Source organism: Cyprinus carpio, chromosome A22 (assembly GCF_018340385.1).
Source record: "Cyprinus carpio isolate SPL01 chromosome A22, ASM1834038v1, whole genome shotgun sequence".
Taxonomy (NCBI): domain Eukaryota; kingdom Metazoa; phylum Chordata; class Actinopteri; order Cypriniformes; family Cyprinidae; genus Cyprinus; species Cyprinus carpio.
In genome coordinates, this window is record NC_056593.1 from 14,719,642 (window position 1) to 14,744,631 (window position 24,990).

General features: G+C 37.3%; 1 protein-coding gene across 2 annotated transcripts; it reads left to right on the top strand.

Moving 5' to 3' along the window:
* Nucleotides 1-353: 353 nt before the first annotated feature.
* Nucleotides 354-24,771, top strand: LOC109101323 (interphotoreceptor matrix proteoglycan 2-like). Of its 2 annotated transcripts, XM_042712008.1 has the most exons (21): nt 354-949; nt 1,034-1,276; nt 3,381-3,547; nt 3,640-3,671; nt 3,957-3,989; nt 4,465-4,520; nt 5,071-8,144; nt 8,265-8,426; nt 8,562-8,620; nt 9,505-9,525; nt 11,123-11,376; nt 11,766-11,824; nt 13,320-13,578; nt 13,661-15,456; nt 16,007-16,226; nt 17,514-17,724; nt 17,796-17,984; nt 19,377-19,578; nt 21,542-21,621; nt 23,788-23,847; nt 23,978-24,771. In XM_042712008.1, exons 1-20 carry the CDS (start codon nt 874-876, stop codon nt 23,822-23,824), a joined length of 7,230 nt encoding a protein of 2,409 aa, XP_042567942.1. In that variant the 5' UTR covers nt 354-873; the 3' UTR covers nt 23,825-23,847; nt 23,978-24,771. The 2 variants fall into 2 exon arrangements, with proteins under 2 accessions (XP_042567942.1, XP_042567943.1); XM_042712009.1 differs by lacking the exon at nt 3,957-3,989.
* The last annotated feature ends 219 nt before the right edge of the window (nt 24,772-24,990 follow it).

Consider the following 24,990-nt stretch of genomic DNA (forward strand, 5'->3'; position numbering starts at 1 on the left):
TAAAACTCGCTTCAAACTGCCCAAGTATCCTTTGTAAACGAACCTTTCAGACAAGCCAGCATTTTGATTTTCTCTTTACAAACACTGATTTAGAATGAATTCAACTCAATATATGTTGAATGAACATATGTTTGAATGATCTGTGGTTTTAATATCCTCCACCGAACCACTGATACCTTACGAAACCTGTAAGTGTTTGGCCCGTGCTTGTACCATCTGTTCATACGATCCCTGCCATGATGGAATGCACCCAAAACCCAATAAAGATAAAGTCCTTGTAAGCTGCGCGGTCACAGCACGTGGCAAACTTATAGACAAAGGGCTAACCCTACAGGATGTCACATCTAGTTAAACACTTGGTCTTAGCAAAAGATCTTACATGGTAGATTGTGCAATTAATCGTGTATAATGATATCACTACAACTCTTGGAACTGAAATCCCATTACACCCAATGGCAGCAATGGAGACCAAGGAAGCCACTCTCATAATGGAACTCCTCAACGATTTAGACTGCAAATTACAGGACTGTATTTGGACATCTCGGCAATCCAGATGGATCATACAGGTGGGAAATGAAAGAGTATCACTGACTTCTCGACAAGCTTCCTCAGAAGATTTAACAAATAGGATTAGTGGGGAAGAAAAATCTCCCAAAGAGCTATCAGCTAAGCCGCATGGGGAGACGTCAGCTCAAAGCTACATGATCGCATCCCTCTGTGACAAGGAAAGGATGTTCTGACAATGCAGACTAATTATTTCAACTCTCCACTAGTTTTTTGGGGGGCTGTAATGAGGGATGCCTAAATTATACTAGTCAGTGAACTAAAAATTGAAGACTTTTTCTCTACAGTGTCTCGGAATAAGGAATCATTATGCCTGGTCTGTCTTTTAAATGCATTTGGTGGGTTTTGGTATTGTTGTTGACTGGACATTGTTCCTTAGATGCAGGTATGTATCTACTCTACACGAAGGCCTTGAGGAGTTTTGTGATGCTTGCAATCTTGTGACCATGCGTTCTTTGTTCTTAATCAGATTCTGGAACTCACAAGGATTATTTACCAAATGGATATACAACTTTTTCGGATGCCAGTGAAGTTTTGAATCACTCGTTGGTGCCAGTTAAAGGTAAAACTGTGAGTTATGTTTCTGGTGAAGGGAAAACGGCTCTTTCTAGACGGAAAAGAGACCTCTTGTTTCCCAATGGAGTTAAACTTTGCTCACATGAGACGATGCAACAGGCGATACAGAATCATCTCAACTACTTTCACCTGCGAGGTAAGAACCAGACATTTCAGTTTTACTTTCTTTTGAGGGATTCTGGGATAGTGGCCAAGAATGGTATTTGTAAGGTACAGTAGGCTGCAGATGACTTCTGTAGTGTAAATGGATGCTCATTATGTGAGAAAAATGAGCTCATAGTTCTCTACATTTCATCAATAATAAACTAAGCCAACCTGACCGATTCCATTAACGTCTAAGTAACCACAAATTTGACCACAGTTTCGAAACTGTCACACTGTCACACTGTCTTACATATAATTGTGCACAAATATTCAGACGCACTCAACACACTTTTCCACATCACGCTAGTTCTAAACTTAACATATTAGCCTGTGAAGTTAGATACAATCAAAGTATTAAACTCTATTTGAGACCACCGCTGAGAATAATGTTTCTCGCTGGTGCATTAATAGGACCCAGATGACCCTAGTGGATCGAATTACAACAACTCGAGAACCAAGTGTTGCTGTTTTACATAGAGGTTATTCTTGCAGTGTGTCAATGGAAAGTTGATTATGTTTAGCCACGGAAACCTATTAAAGGGCATTCTGATGTTTTATTTCATGCAGAGCGGGGTCTAAAAGTCATAAACTGCTTGTGAATGTGTCTGTTTTGCATGTTTATAATTGAACACAAATACAATTTGTGTGAAACACTGATTTAAAATAATAATAATAAAAAAAGTATTTGGTGTTTCCCCACTGTATATGCCAAATAAATTAATTCACCCAAAAATGAAAGCAAAAACTGTACTGTACACTCTTAAAAATAAATTTTCCAAAGGGCTTTTTTTTTCTCTCGCAGTGATGCCATAGAAGAACCATTTGGGTTCCTCTTATATTTCTGTGAACATTTCAAAAATCTAAATAACCTTTTCTCACTCTAAATAGCCTTTTGTGCAATGTTGTTCTTCATGGAACCATACATGCCAATAAAGAACCTATATTTTTAAAAGAGTATACAGCTTGAACATTCAATTCAATAACTTCTCTAGAGTTTCAGTGATAAACAGAAATCATATGGGTAAATAATGACGTAATTTTTATTTGGGGGTGAACTGTCCCTTTAAGGCTGATATTAAAGGCTGCAGCAGGGGGCTTGAGATGTTCGACAAAGCTGTTAAAGTCAAATGCTGTCAACATGTATCGTTCCAGTAGGAAAGGCCAGAATTCCCCATTTCTACCCCATTGTTACTGAATCACTGTAGACGGTGATCAGATGCTTTGCTCTGCCAGGAAAACTTGTGACCTTTGCCCTCCTACGCACTTAAGTTCTGTTAGTTCATAGTCGGTATGGCGGGCAGATGTAGGTGGAACGTTTTGACTGGAGGCGGAAAAAGTTTAGCAAGGGTTAACATCCCCCATCTGCACATTTAATTTTCCACTTGCAGGGTACATTGAGAAAGTATGCGGCACGTACCGAAATAGTAATTTTGGTTCACAAACTGAGAAATAAAAGAAACTAAGTTTGTCTGGAACAATTGACATGTGAGGATAGGGATAAGAGATGGTTCCATTATATTAGTTTTTGCTTTTTCTTTATTTAATTTAGAAATGAAGAAAAAAATTCTGTTATTTCTGTATTTCTGTCTTCTAAATGAAAGGGGCATCCATTCAAAGTGATGTCAATTTCCACTACAGCAGAGTTCATAGCTGGTGTTTTGGCAGATTATTTCTTCTCCGCTGTTTATAGTTCACTAGTTCTTTTCCAAAACCTAGCAAGCTGCATTACTGTCTGCTGTCTACATTGGCATCATCATCATAACTACAAATAAACCTCATAAGTGACTGATCTAGAGTGCACTCAGAGAGCAACTCTACAAAGTGCATAGTTTGAATGGCAACGTGGATTAGCATGCCGCTTAAGCTAATGCAGTGATGAACTAAAAAAGTGTTTTATACACCATTTTATTGATACTTTGTCAAAATATATTGTAAAGATATTGAGAATTGTCAAAAATAGGTACATTTTCTTCAATGTTTTGGCTGTTTACTGTTCCTGTTTCCCCCCTACATTTAAGAGCTTGTGTGTGTTTGCATATGGGTTGGCATGCTTATTGGTATCTGTAGATCTGTTTGCATTTGTGTGTTTGCCTTAGTGTGCCAGGAAACAGTTTGGGAGGCTTTCAAAATCTTCTGGGATCGCTTACCTGAGAAAGAAGAGTACCAGATCTGGATGAGGAAATGTCAAAACAGCAGTGTTGGCGTGTTTGACATTGGCAGGAGCTTTAGCCAGTCAGCTGAGCACCTTTCTCTGATTTCAAGTGTAAGTATACTTGTTTATGTCATGATAATTAACAAATTAAAAGAGAGAGAGAGAGAGAGAGAGAGAAAAAAATTCTTTATGGTATTTTTCAGAGGGTAGGAGTGGCTTCAGTGACATCATCAAGGTGAGAACTGCTTACAAACATTTCCATCATAATAACATGGTATTCTTTGAAGCATTTATGATATATGATAGGAATATGATAATATTGCAGGAAATTCTTATTAAGCTTTTACACTGTATTGCATTTCATCACAAGTTGCTCCCAAACTCGAGTCAGCACATTTATCTTAAATCCATATTTCATATAATTATGTGCTGTATAGAAAAATACAGGAACCCACATTATATTCCACTGTTTCTAAAGTAACAGTGTAATCACATTATTCCTATATTTGTCTTATGAAAGTGTGCCCACCAGCCCACGGCAACCTGAATGCAGGTAGGACTTCAAGCTCCCAGGCTACTTATAGGCATTAAACAACATAATTACCATACAGTAGTACTGCTCTGCAGCCTAAATATAAGATAATCTGCAAATGTACAGTGTGGAGCTCAGATTGTAACATATGTAACCTAATTCTAACACTATATGAATAATCTAAAACACCAATTCTTTCTTCAGCAAGGCAGCTAAGGTAGCTAATTCAGAGCACACACTGGTAGACAAAGCCACCCATCAATAATAAAACCTGGATACAGAACTCTGGCTTCAGACTGCAAATATTTCAGTCATACCTTTAGTCCCTGCTAAAGCTAGTTTACTTTCCACTAGATTTAGAGACATAGCACTGATTATGGTTCGATTCATATCCTGAAGGGGCGAAACTAAACTTTTAGAAAATAAGTTTAGATTTTGTAGATTTTGGGTATGTTCCTGGACTTAAAAACATTTATAATTGTCATTTCTTTCGCAGACATCAGACAACGACTACTGCGCCAACACAAGCAAACGTGGCCACAACCCAACAAGGTCGGTCTAGTTTACTACATTGTTTGAAAAAATATGCTTCTTAAACAATGGATCTGTGTTTCCACTCCCTGTGTTTATAAATACTTCAAAATAAGTAGCTACAGTCTAGAAAGTATTATTTGACTGAATTTTGCAGTATGTTGATATAAGTTATGCTCTGATTAATCTGTATTGTTAATTTCTGTATGAGACCCTGCAGTCATATCAACAGAGTCCTAGTGCTCTATGGTTCAGTATATACTGTACACTGCTCTCAGAATAGAATTTAATCCTTTTTAGGTACCCAGAGGCTTGTAATGCAGTAGAGGTGTCAGGATCTGTAGATATAGTTCTGCCATTTAGTCAAGTGTAACTAATTGTTTGTGCATGGACTTAGCCTCAATTATAGGCTACATGTTTGGCCCAGATATCCTGAAGCCAAATAAGAGCATGCAAATAATGGATGCAATTTACAATATGAAATTCATAATTGATTCAGACTTCCTCTTATGACATACATTTACTTTTTCTGCCACTTCCTCACTCTCTTTCTTTCTTTTTCCTCACCCAGTCAGTATTCTGGTTCCTGAGGCAGTAACAGATTCACAGGACATCACACCACAGACAACTACAGACCAAATCTTAATCACCACTATGGGTGCAGAGCTTCAGGTGACAATTGGAATCACTCCTGAGCCTGATCGTATCACAGCCTTTGAGGACTCGACAGGGATAAGCACTAGTTCACCTATAGAACTGATAAGTGTGGCCACTGTGAAACATATTTCAGAACCTGAAATTGAGGTAAAACTGGATGCTACTGACAGTCCTGTCAAAATATTGAATTTTACCATTCAGCATGAAGAGGCTGAAATAGTGTTAGAGTCTAAATTAATGACAACTGATAGAACTCCTGAGGAGTCTACTTCAAGAACGTATGGTTATGAGATTCCCACTACCTTTGAGGACTTGCTAGGAATAAGGACTTCTCCTACAGTAGTCACCAGTGATTTTATTGAAGAGCTTTATTCAGAAACAGAGTCGGGACAGGATGTTACCGATGATCCTGTTAAGACATCAGGTGTTAACATTCAACATGAAGCTGATATTGTCTCAGAGTCTACATTATTGACCACTGATAGAACTCTAGAAGTTTATACTTCAGAAAAATATGAGGATGATATTCCTGCAACCTTGGAGGCTTCACCTGGGGTAAGCACTAATACTCCTACAATAATCATCAGTGGATTCACTGAAGAGCTTCATTCAGAATCAGAACTGGAGATGGGACAGGATGCTACTCAGAATCTGGTTAAGACAACAGGTGTTACTATTCAACATGAAAAGGTGGACATTGCCTCTGAGTCTACATTAATGACCACTGATAGAACTCCAGAAGATTCTACTTCAGGAAAATATGAGTATGTTATTCCAACATCCTTTGAGGACTCAATAGGGATAATCACTATTTTGCCTACTGAGCACACAAATGAGGCCCCTGTGAAACAGGACGTTACTGAGGGTCCTGTTAAGACAGCAGATGTCACTTTTCCACATGAAGAGTTTGACATTGTCTCAGAGTCTACACTGTTGTCCACCGATAGAAATCCAGAAGATTCTACTTCAGGAAAATATGATTATGATATTCCCATAACTTTTAAGGACTCGCTAGGGCCAAGGATCAGTACTCCTACAGAAATCATTAGTGAATCCACTGAAAAGATTATTTCTATAACTAAACTGAACATGGGGCAGGGTGCTACTAAAAGTCCTGTTAAATCAGTAGATGCTACAATTCAATATGCAGAAACTGATTTTGTGTCAGAGGCTACACTGATGCCCACTGGTAGAACTCCAGTAGGTTCCACCTCAAGAAAGTATGAAACAGATCTTCCCACAATCCTTATGGACTTGCCAGGAATAGGTACTAATGCTCCTGCAGTAGACACTAGAGAATCTACTGAAAATTTTATTTCAAAAATTGAGGTTGATGATGGATGGGGTGTTACTGACACTCCTGTTAATTCAGCACTTGTTACCATTCAGCACGTAGATGTAGATGTCTCAGAAGATACAATTATGTCTACTGATAGACCTCCGGTAGATTCTCCTACAGAAATATCTCCTATTCAGAATGTCTTACCAGAGGAACCAGTGCAGACAACTCCTACAGAACTTAAAGAGGTTTTGCCTAATCCCCCCACAGAAGGGTTGCCAAAAGCTCTGACAGATAAGGATGTTGTCGAAATCACATATGTGACCACAGTGCCAGAAATTCTGTCACCCACTACACCTGTAAATACCTCACATGATGTTTTATCAATGGAGGATGAACCTAAAGACATTGAAATTGTTACATTACTTGGCAAAGATGAGGAGGAAGAGACACACTACACTAAACCTACACCAGAGATGACAACAAATGAAGAAGTACCAGGTACCAAGACAGAGAGTACTCATGATGTGTCGAAAGAAACACATGAGACTATCGATGTTTCAACTGAGTTTGAAGAGGATCAGTTAGGTAAGGAAGAGGACATTATAACTGAGTACCTAGAAGTTGCTGAGGTCACAGCTGGAAAGACACCTAGTTTGACACAGGAAACTACAGAAGCTACCGAATCTGTGTTTACTGAGAAAGACATGCATGTCGATGAGGACATAACTACCATTGTGAAACCTGGTGAGATAGCAACAGAGGCAACGCAAGTTGCTGGGGTTGAATTTGAAGACATTGGCACAGACAAAGTAACAGTTCTTGAAAACACACTTGAAGATTTTTTTGGAGGAACAAGTGACACTACTGCTGAATTGGGTGATGTAACTGAAGCTTTCAACTTAAAAGAATCATCTGAGGAAAGTTCTGAAGAAACTTCTACTAAAAGAACAGAAACCTCTACTAAGACCACAAGTCAGACCACAACTGGAATCACACCCGAGACCACACTTGATACTTCTTTTGACATTGGTACCCCTGAAATTGACATTCAAGAGTTTGTAACTAAAGGCATGGCAGATAAGCTAGAAGACACTACTAAAATGGATGAAGGTGATGAGGAAACACTTTTTACAGTTTTTGAAGGCACAATGCCAGATCTTACTGTTAATGGGATGGAAAAAGATATGCTGACAATTGCCATAAACAAGGACATACATGAAATTACAGAACCACCAAAAATTTCACAGGACACACATACAGTTGCAGTGGAAATCACACATGAAGTCACAGATGTGCATGAGACCAGAGGAGACTCCTTACCTGAGACACCTGAAGTTCCAACAGAGACACTTAAGGTCATTACAGAAGCTGATGTCATAACAGAGACAACTCATGTCATATCTCAAGCACCCAAAGTTATTCTGAAGACAAGTGGAGCCATCTCAGAGACACCTGAGGTCACATCTCAGACACCTTTGTCGATATCTGAACTTTCAGAAGTGCCTGAGAGATTACCTGAAACACCTGAGATACATGTGGTCCATCCAGAACCTGCAGAGGATGACATCCCAACTCCTATCTTGAAAGTGGAGGATATCACAGTTGTACTTAATGACTTGACAAGTACTATTCAAAAGACTTTCTCCACCACATTACAAAACTTGCCACAGGACATTTCTAATGATATTTTAGATGAAAGCAGCAAGGTGAGCACATCAAAATAATTATAGACATTTATTTAACTTTTAAAATACACTTGTGTATATATTTTTAACCCAGAAATTGTAAGTTCCTCTTAAACATTTCCTTTTTTTTGTTGTTTATAGATTGGAAATGAAGTTGATGACATTATAGTCCGACCAGCACGTCCTGTCGGTGATCATATTGTGGAGTTGAGTATTAAGATAAGAGGTGAAAGCTATGATGATGCTCTGAGAGATCCATCAAGTTACTACTATCAATATCTATCAGAACTGTTCATCGATAAGGTCAGTAGCATCTATATATTTATATATTTGGTGAATGAAACAATTAAATTAAATTAAAGAATCCATAATGTCATGCCCATCAGGAAATATATGTACAGTTTTGTACATTTAAAGCATCTATTTTCTTTTGTTGAAATTGAAGAAGTTTTTAAAAGGCTCCCAGGTTTCAAGAAAATACTTGTCCTTGAATTCAGGTATGATTTTTCTTATTAATTTATATGATTATTAGGGCTGGGCAAGTTAATGCATTATTATCATGTTAACGCATTAATTAATTAATGTCGACAATTATTTTATCGCGCATTAACAGAGTTTTTTATTATTATGAAAGTCTGTTGCTCACTGGCTCTGAACACATAAGGCTGATTTAAACTTCTGTGTCGGACCTATGCCGTAGGCTATGCGTCAGTTTTCATTTATACTTCTGCGTCGTTGTCCGCATCGGCGTGCAGTACACATGCAACCCGCTAGTCTGCAGTGTCCACAGGCATGTTGCTGGTGTAACCCGCAGTACCACAGCAAAACCCAAAGAAGAAGCGACTTGTCGGAGAAGCATTATAGCCATGAAATAATGTCAAATCATTAAATCATTATTTATAAAACTACAAAAAGGAGACAACAACGGAACAGAAGAAGATATGGCATTCTTTATCTCCACACGGCAGATCAGCATTTTTTGTTGCAGACAACTACTGATGTGTACGTATAATGCTATGTAGTATAATAAATGATAAGACACTTGTTCTTTGCTTTGTTTTATTTTAAATAAGGTGTAACATTAAAATATATTAAAGTGCACATAAACACATACAAAACTCAAGTACATACAGAGGGAGGGGTTCTAGCAGACAAAGAAATCATGTGATTGATCGCGATTAAAATTTTTAATTGTTGCCCAGCACTAATGATTATCCATGTAACAATGGCATATATATATATATATATATATATATATATATATATATATATATATATATATATATATATATATATATATATATATATATATATATATATGTTTCTCTGTGTGTTGTTTTATTAATATCATTCTTTATTTTTTCTTAATAAAATATCTCAGGCCACAGAAGGACATTGAAGGGTGAGTATCCTAACTCTTACTTATCCCAAACTCTGGGTCTAAATGCATTGCCATTATAAGTCACAGTTAATCACATCTCAAAATGAAAAAAAAAAGAGAGAAAAAAAAACAGACATTAATGTCATTTGGGCTATCACTACTAATATTTCTGCAATGTTTCACCCAGTCCTGATAAATCCATCTCCCCACTCTGCCATATCACACAGCTGCGTGACCCATATCTCCTCCAAACATCTAATGAGAAATTCATGTGCCTGAATTTTCCACACACCATATGTAGTGTTTTATAGAGCGTTGCTCTGAAATCGCTTTCACACTGTTTTCTTGGTAAAGTCATGTGCTTGCTGCCTCATTAGCCTTGTGAAATCAATTGATTGAAAGGATGGTCACACTCGTTTTGGTGTGGCATGTGTGTGTGTGTGTGTGTGTGTGTGTGTGTGTGTGTGTGTGTGTGTGTGTGTGTGTGTGTGCGTGTCAGTTGGCTATTTTGTCTGGCCAGTCGCCACCTTAAGTGGGATAAGTCGCTGTGCTAAACGCATGCCCAGTTGCCAAGCATGATGGGATTAAATGCTAAATGTCCTTTGCTCTCAAATGTCATCATGGCAACGTTTCACATGGTTCATCAGCAAGGCCTTGGTTAAACCACATAATGGATAAGTGCATATTGTGAGCTCCATGAGGCCCCTTAAACCACCTGTGAAGTCAAGTCACCTTTATTTGTAGCGCTTTATACAATACTGGTTGTGTCAAAGCAGCTTTACGGAGTTAACCAGGAAACTAGTTTGTCAATAATGCAAGAAGACAATAGCAGAGTAATTTTTTCCAGCTAAAGTCAGTTCATTAGCATTTCTGGTGTGCCAAAGAATTGAATCCTAATGGATATTATGTCTGTCATAGGAGACACAATTGATCTGGTCATGAACGCACTAGGTTTTTTTAACCCTCTTAGTAAAATATGTGGCAAAACAACAACAACAACAACAACAAAACAACAACAACAAACAAACAAACAAAAAATAGTTGGCTGCTGAATATTCTGTGGGATATTTGGTTGCTAGCAAGTAAACAAAAAAAAAAAAAAAAAAAGAAGCCTGTTCAGGCTGGTTAAGCTGTTTGGATGATTTTAGAGAAATTTAGAGATGTAACCAGCACGTTTCTGCTGGTTAGAAACAGAGACCAGTTGGCTGATGAGTTAAACCAGCTTAACCAGGAGGCCAACCAGACCAGCGTGGTTGTGCTGGGGGAACAATTAAACCTTAATCCATCTAAAACCACCAAGCCACCTTCGGCCATTTATTGTAAGCTGTTCTTCTCTGAATTTATTTTAATTTACAACTGGGCATATGGATTATGTAAACAAAGTTGTACAACATGATCAAATATGACAAACTGACCAAAACAGATAGCAGGCTCCAACATGACAAACTCCTGCTGTACTGTAGGTGAAGCTGTTTGTTTGTTCATAAGTGTTGGAGTCATTTAATACATAACAGCTCCAGTCTTGAGGCGAGTTTACAGCCAGTAAGGCCTTTGATAAATCATTTTATTATAATTTTTTTTTACCGTAAAGAGTCACTGTTTTCTTTGCATTCCTCAGAGGCCTGGCAGTGGTGGTGCACTATGCTGTGGTTCTTGAGGGCGATGGTGTGGGCATAAGTAATGAGACAATGGATTACATAAACCTACATTCCAACATGGTTGAGAACTCCTTCACAGATCCCGATGAGCTACCCACTGTTGTTTACACCATCACTGACTTCCGAAACTACATCACCGAAGCCCTCCACAGGGAGAATTTCATCAGAAACACCACTCTGGAAGTGGACCCTGATTCTTTGCAACTGGAAAATGGTAGGACATTCTAGAGACACATTGCGGCTCCATTATAGGGAACCCTAAACATCAGGGTGTTGAGCCGAGTACTTCTTAAGGAAGTTTCCTAGAAACATTTAGGTTCAAGTTTGTGTTCTGTCACAGTGGTAAATTGTAAATTGTAGCTGAAAGAACCCAAAATGCAGTGTGTTGACATTGTTGGTATATCCTTTTACACTGCTTGGCAGTACACAGTTTTAACATAAGCAAGGAGGCTTCATGGTTCTTATCTCTGGTTTTGGCAGACCAATCTTGCAGCCCTCAGAGCCAGTCTCTCTTGAAGAGACGCCAGTATGGGTATGAATGAACTGTGCTTGAGCAGTTTTAAGTATAATTTGATATGATTTATCTCTGTTTTGGCTTCACAGTGGAGACATTGCTGCCTTCCAAACCAACCAGCAGACCACTTGACTCCAGTGACATGATGGTGAGTCTATGGTCATTGGCAGGACCACCCAGTAAACGGGTAACCACGACTGTCCAGTCCAGAATCCCTATCCAGAGCTGCAGTTTAGGATTTAGGTGTTTTTTTCACCTCATTGCAGTGCAATCACTTAAAGTGTGAATGTGAATCCTTCCAAAGCTGTTAAATGAAAAATGAGTCACACTAATGGCAATCACATGTAGGTTTATGTTGTTGCATGATAAGAAAGATTACCTTGCACGTAAAATTGGTTTTAATGGCATGCCATTAAAACAGATTATAGCACAGCTTTGGGATAATACGGCAGGTCTGTAAAACTATTCAAGTCAATTTTCCAGCTCAAGTATTCTCTAGACACAAGTAAGCATGCTATTTTATGAAAATTGTTTTGCTCAGGCACTATGAAATATTGAAAAGAATCTGTTTTTAATCTCAGCATGACATATATTTATTGCAGAGGCCGAGCAGCTTTCTTCACAGTGTGTAGTTTAATTCGAAAGACACATTGGGTACCAAACATAGAAATAATCTAAGAATTTACTCTGTTTTTCCTCTTTCATTTTACAAAACTGGCACCTTTTTCAATACCCTTATTAATTAGATTTACTGTCTTGTTTTGCACTATGTCCATGTCTGTATCTGGAAACATGTGTTCTCTCTCAGGTAATAGTATGCTTGCCCTGTTTAAGATTAATATTTGTTTGTGTGATCAGCTAACTAGTAGGGTGCATAAAACTAGTTCTATAGGAAAATCGGTCAAGCCATTTGTCCTATATTAAATTGTCAGTGGACCTAATTCAAGAAAAACGAGCATAGCTAATTTTTGTGTAAAGTGTTTGTGAAACTATTCTTATGTAAATTGTCACACTCAATTAAAAGTGACAGTTTACGTAAGAATAGTTTTACAAATGATTTACACAGAAACTCATGCTAATCATGTTTCATGAATGAGGCCAGTGTGTGCAACTGACGGTGATCTAGTTCAAGTAGCTCCTCACTCAATACTTGCATAAAAATAAAATGGTGTGAATAACTCATGAATGTATATACAACCAGTTGTTATATATACAACATGACATATTTCAAATCTGTATGAAGGTTAAATGTTAATATCTGGTGTATTGAACAGCTAAAAACTGTCTTCTGGTCAAATATGCATTAGTTAATACCCCAGGACCAGAATGTCTATGCAATTTTTCCACTGACATTTCTCTGGAAAAAAAGAAGATGCAAGTTTTAGGAAAATGTATTCTACTTACACCATGCATGCATTTTTTTATTTTTTTTTCATGGTCAAATGGTAAGAAATTTTAATAGTTGATACATTAGGACATTCAGTGGACATAGGCCTTAGTATGTAAAGTTACAATGTCTTTTGGTTCATCTTTTTGTCAGCAACATTTATGTAGACTTACCTTAAATATATTTGCTTTATTTCTCAATAATAATTTAACAATCAATAGTAACTAACCATGAATGTTCAATCATTAAATTCTAGGATAATGTTCTTGCTTCTGAGAAACCACCAGATGTTACCAGGCAAGAATTATCCAACAATGACATCTCCATTACAAATCATGACTTCCTTGACCGCATGGATCCCTGGATGGAAGGACAGAATGAGGACACAAATGATGTAATCATCTTTGAGGAAAGTCCCACTCTGTCTCACACAGATGTATCTTTGAAGAACTTTGACATTGAGCTTACCTCTAAAGTTGAGACATCAAGCAGTGCACCTGCTTCTGGTGCAGAGAGTGAGTTTACTGTAATCTCCAATGAATTATTTCCCACCTAAAGGCAGTAATCTGGTTCTAAAATCCTGTATTCTTGTTTCAGACGATGGTATTCTTGAAGAAGAGGGATTCTTACAGACTGCAACTACAGTCAGTCCTGTCACAGGCACAATAGCTGTAGTTGCCTTACCTAAGGAATCACCTCACAAGTTGGAAGAGACCTCAGTTTCTCCTGTGGAACCTCCTGATGTTGAGTTGACTACTCAGAGTGACTTGATAGACCTGGGTTCAGGCTCAGGTTTCTCTGGAGATCATCTAGGTCCTGACATTTGGCCTTGGGAGTCAGAAACACCAGAAGAAGTCTTGAAGGAAGATGAGGTAAGCCAACCTCAGGATGCTCAGGAATCTATAGTGGAACAGCTTGAGCCTCCCCACCAAGATCTGACACCCGAGGAGCCATTCTTGGACAGGGTTCTTGTGACACAAGACATAAGTACTAATCCTCACTACACAACAACTGACCAAGCTCCAGTTTTTTGGACTATGGAGACTTTGACTGTGGAGCTTTCTATGCAGACCCAAGTAGCCCCTGAACAATATGATGACTATTTTCCAGATGAATCTACCACTATGGTTACACATGTGACCAGTCAACCCTCGCTTTACATCTATACTTCAGCAGAAACCCAAGATGTGGATGCATCACAAAGTCCTGATACAATCAGTTCACCTGCTGATAAGGACTATACAGAACGACTTGTTACACCAACTGTGATCCCACCAAGCACAGCAGTATTCATGGATGAACAAACTACTTCAACAGAAAACAAGCAGAGTCAGGAAACACAGGCCTCCACAACAAAGTCAAATGAAATCCCTTCAACCACGCAATTACCTGTAATCCTAGAAATTGATACGGTTTCTGTGGAAGGTCCTACCACTTATTCAGAAGCTGTTGAGCATCCTGTAGCCGAAGGTATCACAGAGTTACCTGCACTCTTATTGCCAGAGGTAGAAGGGTCAGATGAAGAAGTCAATATTCTAGATGAGGAGATGGAAGGCATCAAGCTTATGCCTACAGAAAGCCCAGTGACTGAACTCTCAGAAGAGGATTTAGCTGGGGATGAGATATTGGTTGCAACAACAGCCCCAACAACAATAGCTACTGAGGGACCAAGTGTGGATCATTCAGCTTCCCTGTCTCCTGAGAAGGACTCTCCGTTCACTCGGATATCACATTCATCAATAGAAGATGAACCATTACCAGAATCAACCACAGAACCTCTACCTACACAATCATCTACTCATTCGGTTCTTCAAGAGATGACTCCAGAGACTCCAACTGATGTGATACACACTGATATTGCAGTGGATGTTTTATCAGAGAATCCTGAAGATGGAGACTCAGCTGTAATATTTCAGTCATCCACAATGTCTATCATTCCAGATGTTTCAGAACATTTGGAAACCCTTAGTTCCACCACTGTACCATCATTATATCAGCCAACATTCAAATCTACCAACCAGATAACTTCAGATGACTCAGTACAAGAGCACACAGTAGGATCAAGCCCTGACATCAAAGGCCTCATCCTACCTACAAAACAAGTGAACTCTGACAGTACTACTTCAAAAGTTCCTGTTCCACTAAACCCCAACATAACAGAGTTTGATGTTTCATTTGACATATTCCCATTTGATGGGCCAAACCATGATGACGACAACGGTAGCGGATTTGCTCATGGGGCTGACTTGGCAAGTATTGCCTTGCCAGCCAGTCCTGGAAGGGCGTTAATAGTGTTTTTCAGCCTCAGGGTCACCAATATGATGTTTTCCGAAGATCTGTTCAACAAGAGCTCTACTGAATACAAGGCTCTTGAGCAGCAATTCATGGAGCTGGTAAGATATATTTGTCACATTCATTCTTATTGTGTTCTACTTCATGGAAAGCAAAACATCAGTAAGAAAGCCATGAGTTATTAATCACAACTGTTTTTGAACATGGCGGTAATTGAGCTTAAGGAGCCCAAAGAGATGTTAGACAGAATGTTTGGGACTGATCATATTAATTGCACTCTTTCGTACAATAGTAGTAAGCGGTCACTGGTGGAATCTTTTGTGTTCCATGGAAATCTTCAATCATGACAAAATGTCAATTTTTGGGTAAACTATTCCATAAAGCACATTCTAAAGTTTCACAAAGGATACTATCAGTTTATATTTGTTGATGTTTGTTGTTGTAGAACATTTGTTTGTTAGGAGCTTTGCATACTATCCGTTAACTCCATTAGCAGCTGTCTTTATGAACACTAACTAATGAGATAATTGGAATGGAATTAGAATCTTCAGTCACCTTCTTGACTTCCATTAACGTAACTAGGCTTATGTGGCTCAGTATTGCTGCTTATTGGAATATGCTTTAATTATTATTATTTATTTTTTTCTCTAGCTCGTACCATATCTACAGTCCAACCTCAGCAATTTCCAGAATTTAGAAATCTTGAACTTCAGGAATGGAAGCATTGTGGTAAACAGCAGGATGAAGTTTGGCAAGCCAGTTCCCCATGGTGTGACAACAGCAGTGTACCTTATCCTAGAGGACTTCTGCAATACTGCTTACCAAACTATGAATCTTGCAATAGACAAGTATTCATTGGATGTTGAATCAGGTAACTCAAAGGATTACATATACACACAAAACACAGAAAATATATTAAAAAAATTTTAAATTGGCTGATATGAAGACATGCGTGCATTTTTTGGCATTGACTGTGGCCAACAATATTCACTACACATTATTTGATTCTTTAAGGGCAGAATGCCTGCCATGTTATGCATTTTTTTGCCAATTTAAAGTCATTTTTAAATCCTAGATTTACTAGCACCAGTCACGACTGGGATTTAGTACTATTTGTTACAGATTATCACAGTTTGTGCACCACTGATGTTTCATTTGTCATATTTTCAGCCAAAAAAATGAGTAACAATTGTTTTGTTTTACTGTTTAGTGTGTTTTCAGTGTGCTACACAGGGAGGCTTTGTGACTCATATATGTTACAGGAGCCAGACTGATTGTCAACAGAAACATTTCTTCAACTTATACCACTACTAAAAGGCTACTGAACAATTGTAATTGAACAGGTTATTAAAATGGGCAAAATATATCCTAGACTAAGGGACAAGAATATAAGACATGTTTAGGGGACAGTTTTTTTTTTTTTGTTGTTTTTTTTTTGCCTTTGCCTTTGCCAATATGCAACTAGCAATCCTAAAATTATACCAAAAAGATTGATAACCACATTCGCTGTGCATTTTGCTGGCACACCTCCAAAACGTTAGATCTCAGACGTTTTAAGCAATATTAAGCAGGCTTCTTCTATGCTAAAAGGACACAAGGTTAGGGTTTTACAGTCTGGCTTTGGAAAACATTAGGCATTGTTAGGATGAGTGATAAGAGATTGATTCTGTACTGGAGACAGATTAGAGGTGATTTATTCTACTGAGACATGCAGAGTTCAATGCGTCAGGCAAGTGAGTCATATTTGTTTGTGTTCCTGTGTAAATTCTATCTGAGCTCCTTTGTCAACACATCTCTAATGACCAAATGCTGATGCCTTTGAAATCAGAAAATTATCTTTGTTTTGATGCCACATTTGTAATGAACTGTAATAATGTTTATATTATAGCAATTGCAGCAAATGCAAAAACAGTTACATTTATCAACTGACATCTAAACGTCTAACGTCATTGTATTCCATCTTGATTCTAGATGATGGTGCTCATGTTTGAATATTTGTTTGGATTATTTCAATAGAATATAAAAATTCAATTCATATAAACAATGATTTGGATACATCTATGATAAGCATGTTTTAATTATATGAATTATTATTATTTATTTTTTTTGGGATATAATGATAATGAGTATTTATAATTTGTCTTTTTCTTTCTGGTAGGTGACCAGGCTGATCCATGTAAGTTCCAAGCGTGCAATGAGTTCTCCCAGTGTTTGGTCAACCGCTGGTCAAGCGAGGCAGAGTGTGTTTGTAACGCTGGCTATTTTAGCGTGGACGGGCTGCCATGTCAGAGTATCTGCGACATACAGGAAGACTTCTGCCAGAATGATGGGAAATGTGACATCATACCTGGGAAGGGTGCCATATGCAGGTGTGTACTGTAAAAAATCTCCTAAAGCAACGATACGGCCAAAAATGAAGTTCACTTACCTTTGTTTTTAGGTGTCGAGTTGGTGAAAACTGGTGGTATCGAGGCGAACACTGTGAGGAGTATGTGTCAGAACCGCTGGTTGTTGGCATCGCCATCGCCTCAGTCGCGGGGTTCCTCCTCGTGGCGTCGGGCATGATCTTTTTCCTCGCCAGAACTCTGCGAGACCAGTATGACACGGATGATTCAGAAGACCCTTTACGGTACAAACTGTGCTTCATAAACACACTCTTAATGCTCCACTCTTAATGATCATATTTTTTTGGAAGAAATTAAGAAGCTTAAGTCTTTCTTTAAATTTTAGAACAAGCAGAAGTCCTTAGTGGACTACAAATCTGCTAAATGGATTATTAATAACGGTTCAGTTCATTTGAACGACTTGAATGATGCACATGTGATGCCTAATGGCATTTTTAAAGCATTCTGTCAGTGTTTTGAATGAATGCTGTAAATACAAGCACTCTGAAATGTGATTTGAGTTTCCTCTGAGGCCCCAAAAGACAAATAATGTTGCATATCCCAACTTGTTTAATGACATTTGGTTTCCTCACCTGGTTGAAAAGGAGCCAAACGATCTCAGCTGTGACTGTGGTTGAAAGCACTGCGTTCTGTAACATACATATAGAACACACTGCGATATTTAACATGATGTTTTTATGACCTTGTTGCACGAATAAGAATATGTTCTCTTTTGTCATTATGAAACAATTGCTGTTAGGCATGTGCAGGTTGAATCAATTATCATAGTTCTTCCTGTCCTAATTTTCATTTTGAACACACATTTTATATCCGATACACACATTTTACATCCATCAGCTCTAGATAACATACATACAAGATGTACTTAGACACTTAATCCCCAATGTATTAGACAACTGTGACTGAATTAGTACAATATCCAAACAAATATCAATTTATTTAAAAGACAAAACATGGTGTGACACTTGATGATTGTCCAACATTAGTAGATCATCGACATATTATATCTGACTTCATACATTTAGTCAAGTTAGCTTTAATACTTGAAATGTTTCTTTAAATTACATTTCACTAAAAAATAAATACAAAATATTATAAAATACTTTTAATCGTTTATTTTGCATCTACACTTAACAACATAAACACGGCAGACTTAAACCTGTTTGCTTCATCAGCACCAGAGCAAACAGGGAAATCCTGGCAGACGCACAATGACGTAATGTCTCTGCAGGGGATCTATCAGTGATCCTGATCAACAGGTTATAGAGGAATGAATGCCAGGATGACAGAACATTTGAGCCGCTCTCACTTGGCCTGAGATAATCCACTCACTTTTTCCGTGGCTCCACCCTCGGGCAGATATAAATAGGTGGGACGATCTGATACTTTTACAAACCCACGGCAAGGGCATGTTTGATTCCAGATACAACCAAAGGTTTATTTAATTGTTAATTTAATTTATTGACATGCAGAGACAATAGAGAGATGACATTATACAGGGAGAGAAACATATTTTGAATGAGATTCAAACCTGTCTTTCCAAAATTTTAATTTTTTTTTTTTCTGATGTATTGATGTTGCTGTCCAAAATCTGAATTCCTTACATTTTTCCACAGATATTCAGAGAACACACCATCTCTAGAAAAAGCCACTAAGTACAATCCCATGTTTGAAAGTGAAGCAACTACAGGGTATAATAAGTACTACCGCCGTTACCCAGATACCCCTGCGTATAGCACCGGCAGCGCTGAGACCTCCACGGACTTCAGCAGCGAGGAAATACGACACATTTATGAGAACAGTGAACTTACGAAAGAGGTGTGTTTGTGTGCATGTTAATAGACCTTAGAAGACACAAAATTTATTTTGACAAGAATCAAGGTTTTGTGGGGCAGAAGTAAGCTCACTTGATGTGGTATATTGTACCTGGTTGTTGATCGCTCAGTTGACAAATTATTAAAAATACATATTCCGGACCTAAAAAGACAACTTTCGAAAGTGGCAAGTGGCAGCAATGCAGCACATCTTATGTCAAAAAGAAAGCTATTAAAAATGCAATTAATTTAATTGAGTATGAATTAAATTGAAAAAAGTAAGTACTACCCCAAGCCTAACCGTCAAAAGGGGCGCAACTATTTTTACTAGGTGACGATTTCATATGAATAAGTATGATATTATTTATATGAAAACGTATGATTTTTATAAAAATAGTAAACATGAGGGTCCACTCCGAAACTTAATGCCTGTTCACACCAAGGACGATAACTATAAAGATAATGATAAAGATATAGTTCTAAAAATTGTTCTCAATAATAAAGAATGGCAGACACCACAGGCACAGAGAAGCTATATTTTTGAAATCACTTTCAAAAAAAATTTTTTTTCCAGCTGATGAATGATAAAAACATTGACAGCCAATGAGAATCAATCCTGCTATGACGAGCTCGAGAATTTAAAGTGGCAGACAAGTGTGCGCTTGGAATAAACAGACAATATCATCTGCTGGTGTGGACGCTAATATAGTTATCTTTATAGTTATCATTCTTGGTGTGAATGGGCCTTTAACCATCAAATGGGGGTAAGTAGATTGTACGAAGACATATGAATGTGAACATACAAATTCACATAAAAAAAAATAATAATAATAATAAATTCTAAACTAAGCTAATAAAAGCATACTAAATCGAACTGATTAGAAAGTGAGCTGATTAGAAAAAATCTTATGAGGTGGCAATTTTGTATAAATTTGTACAATTCTATTTTCTAGGAAAAAAGTTGAATGTCTTTAACTCAATTTAATGGTTAAGTGTAGGGTTAAGTAGACTGTATGAAAAATTTACAAATTAACATAAAAAGCAAAATACTTACAAATTGCCATGAGAGAGTGTTAATAATTACACAAACAATAATGAGGTGCTCATGATACACATTGTCTGTAGAGCTGTACCGCTGTGTGTTTATGCAAGTGGTCTGCAGCATTACTTAGTGCTTTAATGACGTTCACTGTGCCACATGTTTGCGTAGAATATTCCTCAAAAACGTTCCTAAAAATACATGTCCTTCAGCTAAAGCACTGTTCCCCGTAGCAATGAAACTGTCATAGTCTTAGAGACTGATATATGCTCACAATGGAGAAAATTCTGGCAACGCTGAACAATGGAGAATTGTCAAGCATGTTCTCATTGGGAAACAATACTTGATGGTAGATAAATCATATTTCTTATGTAATGGTCAGAAGTGAATGCACTAAACTGTTTTAGAAGATAAATGTCTTTTATTCACTTATTCCTGCAATCCATGAAACATGCAATGGAGTGTTAATGGGTGCAGAACTACTACTAATAATGTAAATATCTAAAATATGTCAAATGCAAAAATATTTTTTATTGTGGATTTGATATTTAAAACCTATCTATCTATCTATCTATCTATCTATCTATCTATCTATCTATCTATCTATCTATCTATCTATCTATCTATCTATCTATCTATCTATCTATCTATCTATCTATCTATCTATCTATCCATCTATCTATCTATCTATCTATCTATCTATCTGTCTGTCTTTTACTTTGAATAATAATCAACTCTTGTCACATAAAAGTGGCTACAATTAAAGAAATCCTTCATAAGATACTGTGTTTCACCTTTACTCTTGGTTTGAAGTGCCAGAGTTGGTCTAGACGTCTAGAAGTAAAAGGAGGACTGGGGCAGCGAGGTCAGCTCATTTGTTATGTAACTGTCTTCTTCTCCCTCTTCCACCTTCCCGCTGTCATGACAGGAAATCCAGGACCGTATTCGAATTATCGAGCTGTATGCCAAGGACCGCCAGTTTGCAGATTTTGTCCGACAGCACCAAGTGTAAGTGTTTGGTGATAATAAAACCAATGATAATAGACCTGACACATACCATCAGAATGCTCTGGTTTCCATATAACCTAAACTCAGTGGATTGCATCTGTGTGCATAGTGTCGATGACCACGGAAAATAATTTTGCCTTGTCCTTCATTTCTACAAATAAGCAAAATATTTATATATATTATATATATATATATTCCGGTTATGGATGTACAGTGAAAGTCTATAGGGCAAGATATGTGTGCATGATAAACAATTAACATTTTCAATAACACATTTCTGTATGGATGAATTCCATTTTAAATATTATATGAGCTGCACGTCCCCCTGAAATGTCTTGCCCCATAGACTTATTGCAAGTGTGTTACTATAAACACCATTTTTGTTTGTTTAAAAAAACTGATGGACAAGTCAGCATTACTTTACATGGTAATTGACTGCATATCACAGATGCTGCAGATAGAGCTTAACTTGTTTTGAACACAGCACTTTTGTTTAGCATGCACTGTGGCAGCCAGTTAGAGGCCCGAGCCAAATAACAGACTACAAAACCACTAAATGCACCACTTACTGGAAAGCGAACTTTCCTTGTACTTCAGTGAAGTAGGACCTCAGCTGATAGCAGATCCATCATCTATCTATCTAGTGACAAAGTGACACAAATGATCACTTACCAGATCATATGATATTAAAATGTATTTAGGCAGTTTTAAACACTCAAAACTGGTGCTACTGCTCACATCCAAAAGCAATATTTAATACTAAACTGAAAAATTGTTTTCATGCCTTTGAAGAGCAGAGTTTAGTTTCTTTTGTATCACGAAGAATGTCTTTTCGAGACAGTCCATTTCTGGATATGAACTGAACTCTTTGTGCAATGGTAGTTAATACGTCTTCAAAAGAGCTCAATGTTCTGAGCTACAATAGCAAGACAAATCCAGACAGAAGGCCCGTTCGTGGGTGTTCTATATGTGCCAGGTGCCGTATAGAGTTCCAGACAGGTGGAGAGTACCAGACTGAAAAATTAATGCTGGGGTTGTGTAATGGTTAACTGTCATACCAGCTGCAAGCACAGGGCAGCTCACTGACTGGAGTTTGGAGCCAGGCCACACACACTCAGGATATGTTCCAAAACCTAGTGAGCTGCCTACGTAGACATTTTAAGTCTTTGTAGGTGACCTCCTGATTGGTAGTCAACCTAAATTTGCTGCTATATGTTCCTATTGCCAAATTTATTTCTATTGTCAGAATTCTATGGTAGCAGATTTATTTATTTATTTTGTGATGGTTGTTCATGAGTCCCTGTTCAGTTTGTCCTGAACAGTTAAACTGAGCACTGTTCTTCCGAAAAATCCTCGAACTCCTGCAGATTCTTCAGTTTTCCAGCATCATTTGCATATTTGAACCCTTTCCAGCAGTGACTGTATGTTTTTGAGATCAATCTTTTCACACTGAGGACAATTGAGGGACTCAAACACAACTATTAAAAAAGTTTCAAACATTCACTGATGCTCCAGAAGGAAACACGATGCAATAAGAGCCGGGGGGTGAAAACTTTTGAACAGGATGAAGATATTGAATTTTTTTCTTATTTTTGTTGAAATATCATTGTTTTTTTACATTTAGTACTGCCCTTCGGAAGCAACAGAAGATACTTGCATGTTTCCCGGAAGACAAATTAAGTAGAATTTACCTTGATCTTCAAATTCCAAAAGTTTTCACCCCCCGGCTACTTTATATTAATTTACTATTATTTACTTTAATTTAATTTAAGTGTATTTCTAAGCTAGTATCTTGTATTTACCCTAGCAACATGCTATCATGTTAAGTTTTCAATTGTTGAACATTAAGAATTTGCCCTTATTAGGTTCCATTTACTTAGTATGCCTTTAATTTATGCAGTAGACAGCAAGGCAGCTTGCTGCATGTCTAAAAGCCAACCAAGAACATTCTTTGGTTCTTAGAATCAAGCCTGGCAAAAAAAGTTTCAGTTCAGAGTTCAATTCAAGCCATCAGTCAAGACAATAATGGCTGACTTCCTTGTTTGATTTAGCGTCACATTAAACAGACTGCTTTTCTCAAGCAGGAAAGGCTGTCATTGTGATGAATGAAGTTTTATTGGTTTGTGTTCATTTGTGTTCTTTTTATGTTATATGTCTTCATTATAGGGCGCTTGATGCTAAACAAGAGAGCTCTTCCAATTAGTGATGCAAACCGCTAAACCTAAGGTACCTTCTTCTTCTTCTTCTTCTTTTGCATTTTTTTTTTTTTCACATTATAAAACATTTGTGATATATACTGTACCAAAAGATTGCCTGGTAATGCTAAATGTAATTCTGGTCATCTTTTGCTCAACAGACACATGCCTTTTTTCTTGAATGCAAGAAGAGGTCCTCTTCTGCCATGATAGGCTTAGCAGGGAGATAGTTTGTGAAGATGTAAATGGACATTTGATTTTACGTGTTTATGGATGAGTGTGCAACCATCACGATGGATTGACAGATTCTGATCTAATGTAGAAAATGTATGTATTTGTGATTGTTTACTATTGTTACCGATGGACTGATTTATTACTGCATTGTCAAGGCCATATTCATAAACACTTATTAGTGACACAAATCAACTGAACACACCAGATAATGCAACTATACATACGGGCTTCATGTTGGTTCCTCTATTTTTTAATGGAAAGCCTACAATTCTTTCTTATGGTTTTTCATTTGTCAGTGCCTTCACTTTGATTGTTACTCTTCGTTTTTATTTGCGATGTGGGACATAATTTCTTCTGACCTAAAATACGGACTGACTGAAGAGAGAGCATTTGGTAATAGTTATTCTATTTTAATAAACACAGAGAAGAGTAGTTCTATATCTATATTTGCAACTTTAGTGTTTAGCACCTTTTTTTTTGTGAAGCTTATTGACTAAGAATATTCCTTATACAAATTTGATTTTAACTTTCCAATGTTTCTTTTAGTAATGTGTTTTGTGTTTAGTGACTATCCTTCAGTTATTTTTTTTCTACTTTTGTAAAACACTTGCCACACAAACATTATTTAATCCAAATGTTAATGTCCACTATCACAACAGATTGTTCTATTTATGTATATTTTTAATATTGTTGATTTCCTCAATGATTTTCATGGTGGTCACAGCACTATGGAATAGTGCACAATGGTGTGATTTATTGTTTGATTTGCAATTTATCAATAAATTAATAATCTATAAATAAATGACTTTGTACGCACCAGAAATTACATGTACAAGTAACTTCAAGTGTGTGCAATTTGCTTTACAAGTCGGATTAGAACAAATTTTTTTCCCAGTGAAGGTTCCGAGTTTTAATTAGCTTTTGTTAAGTAATTTGTTTG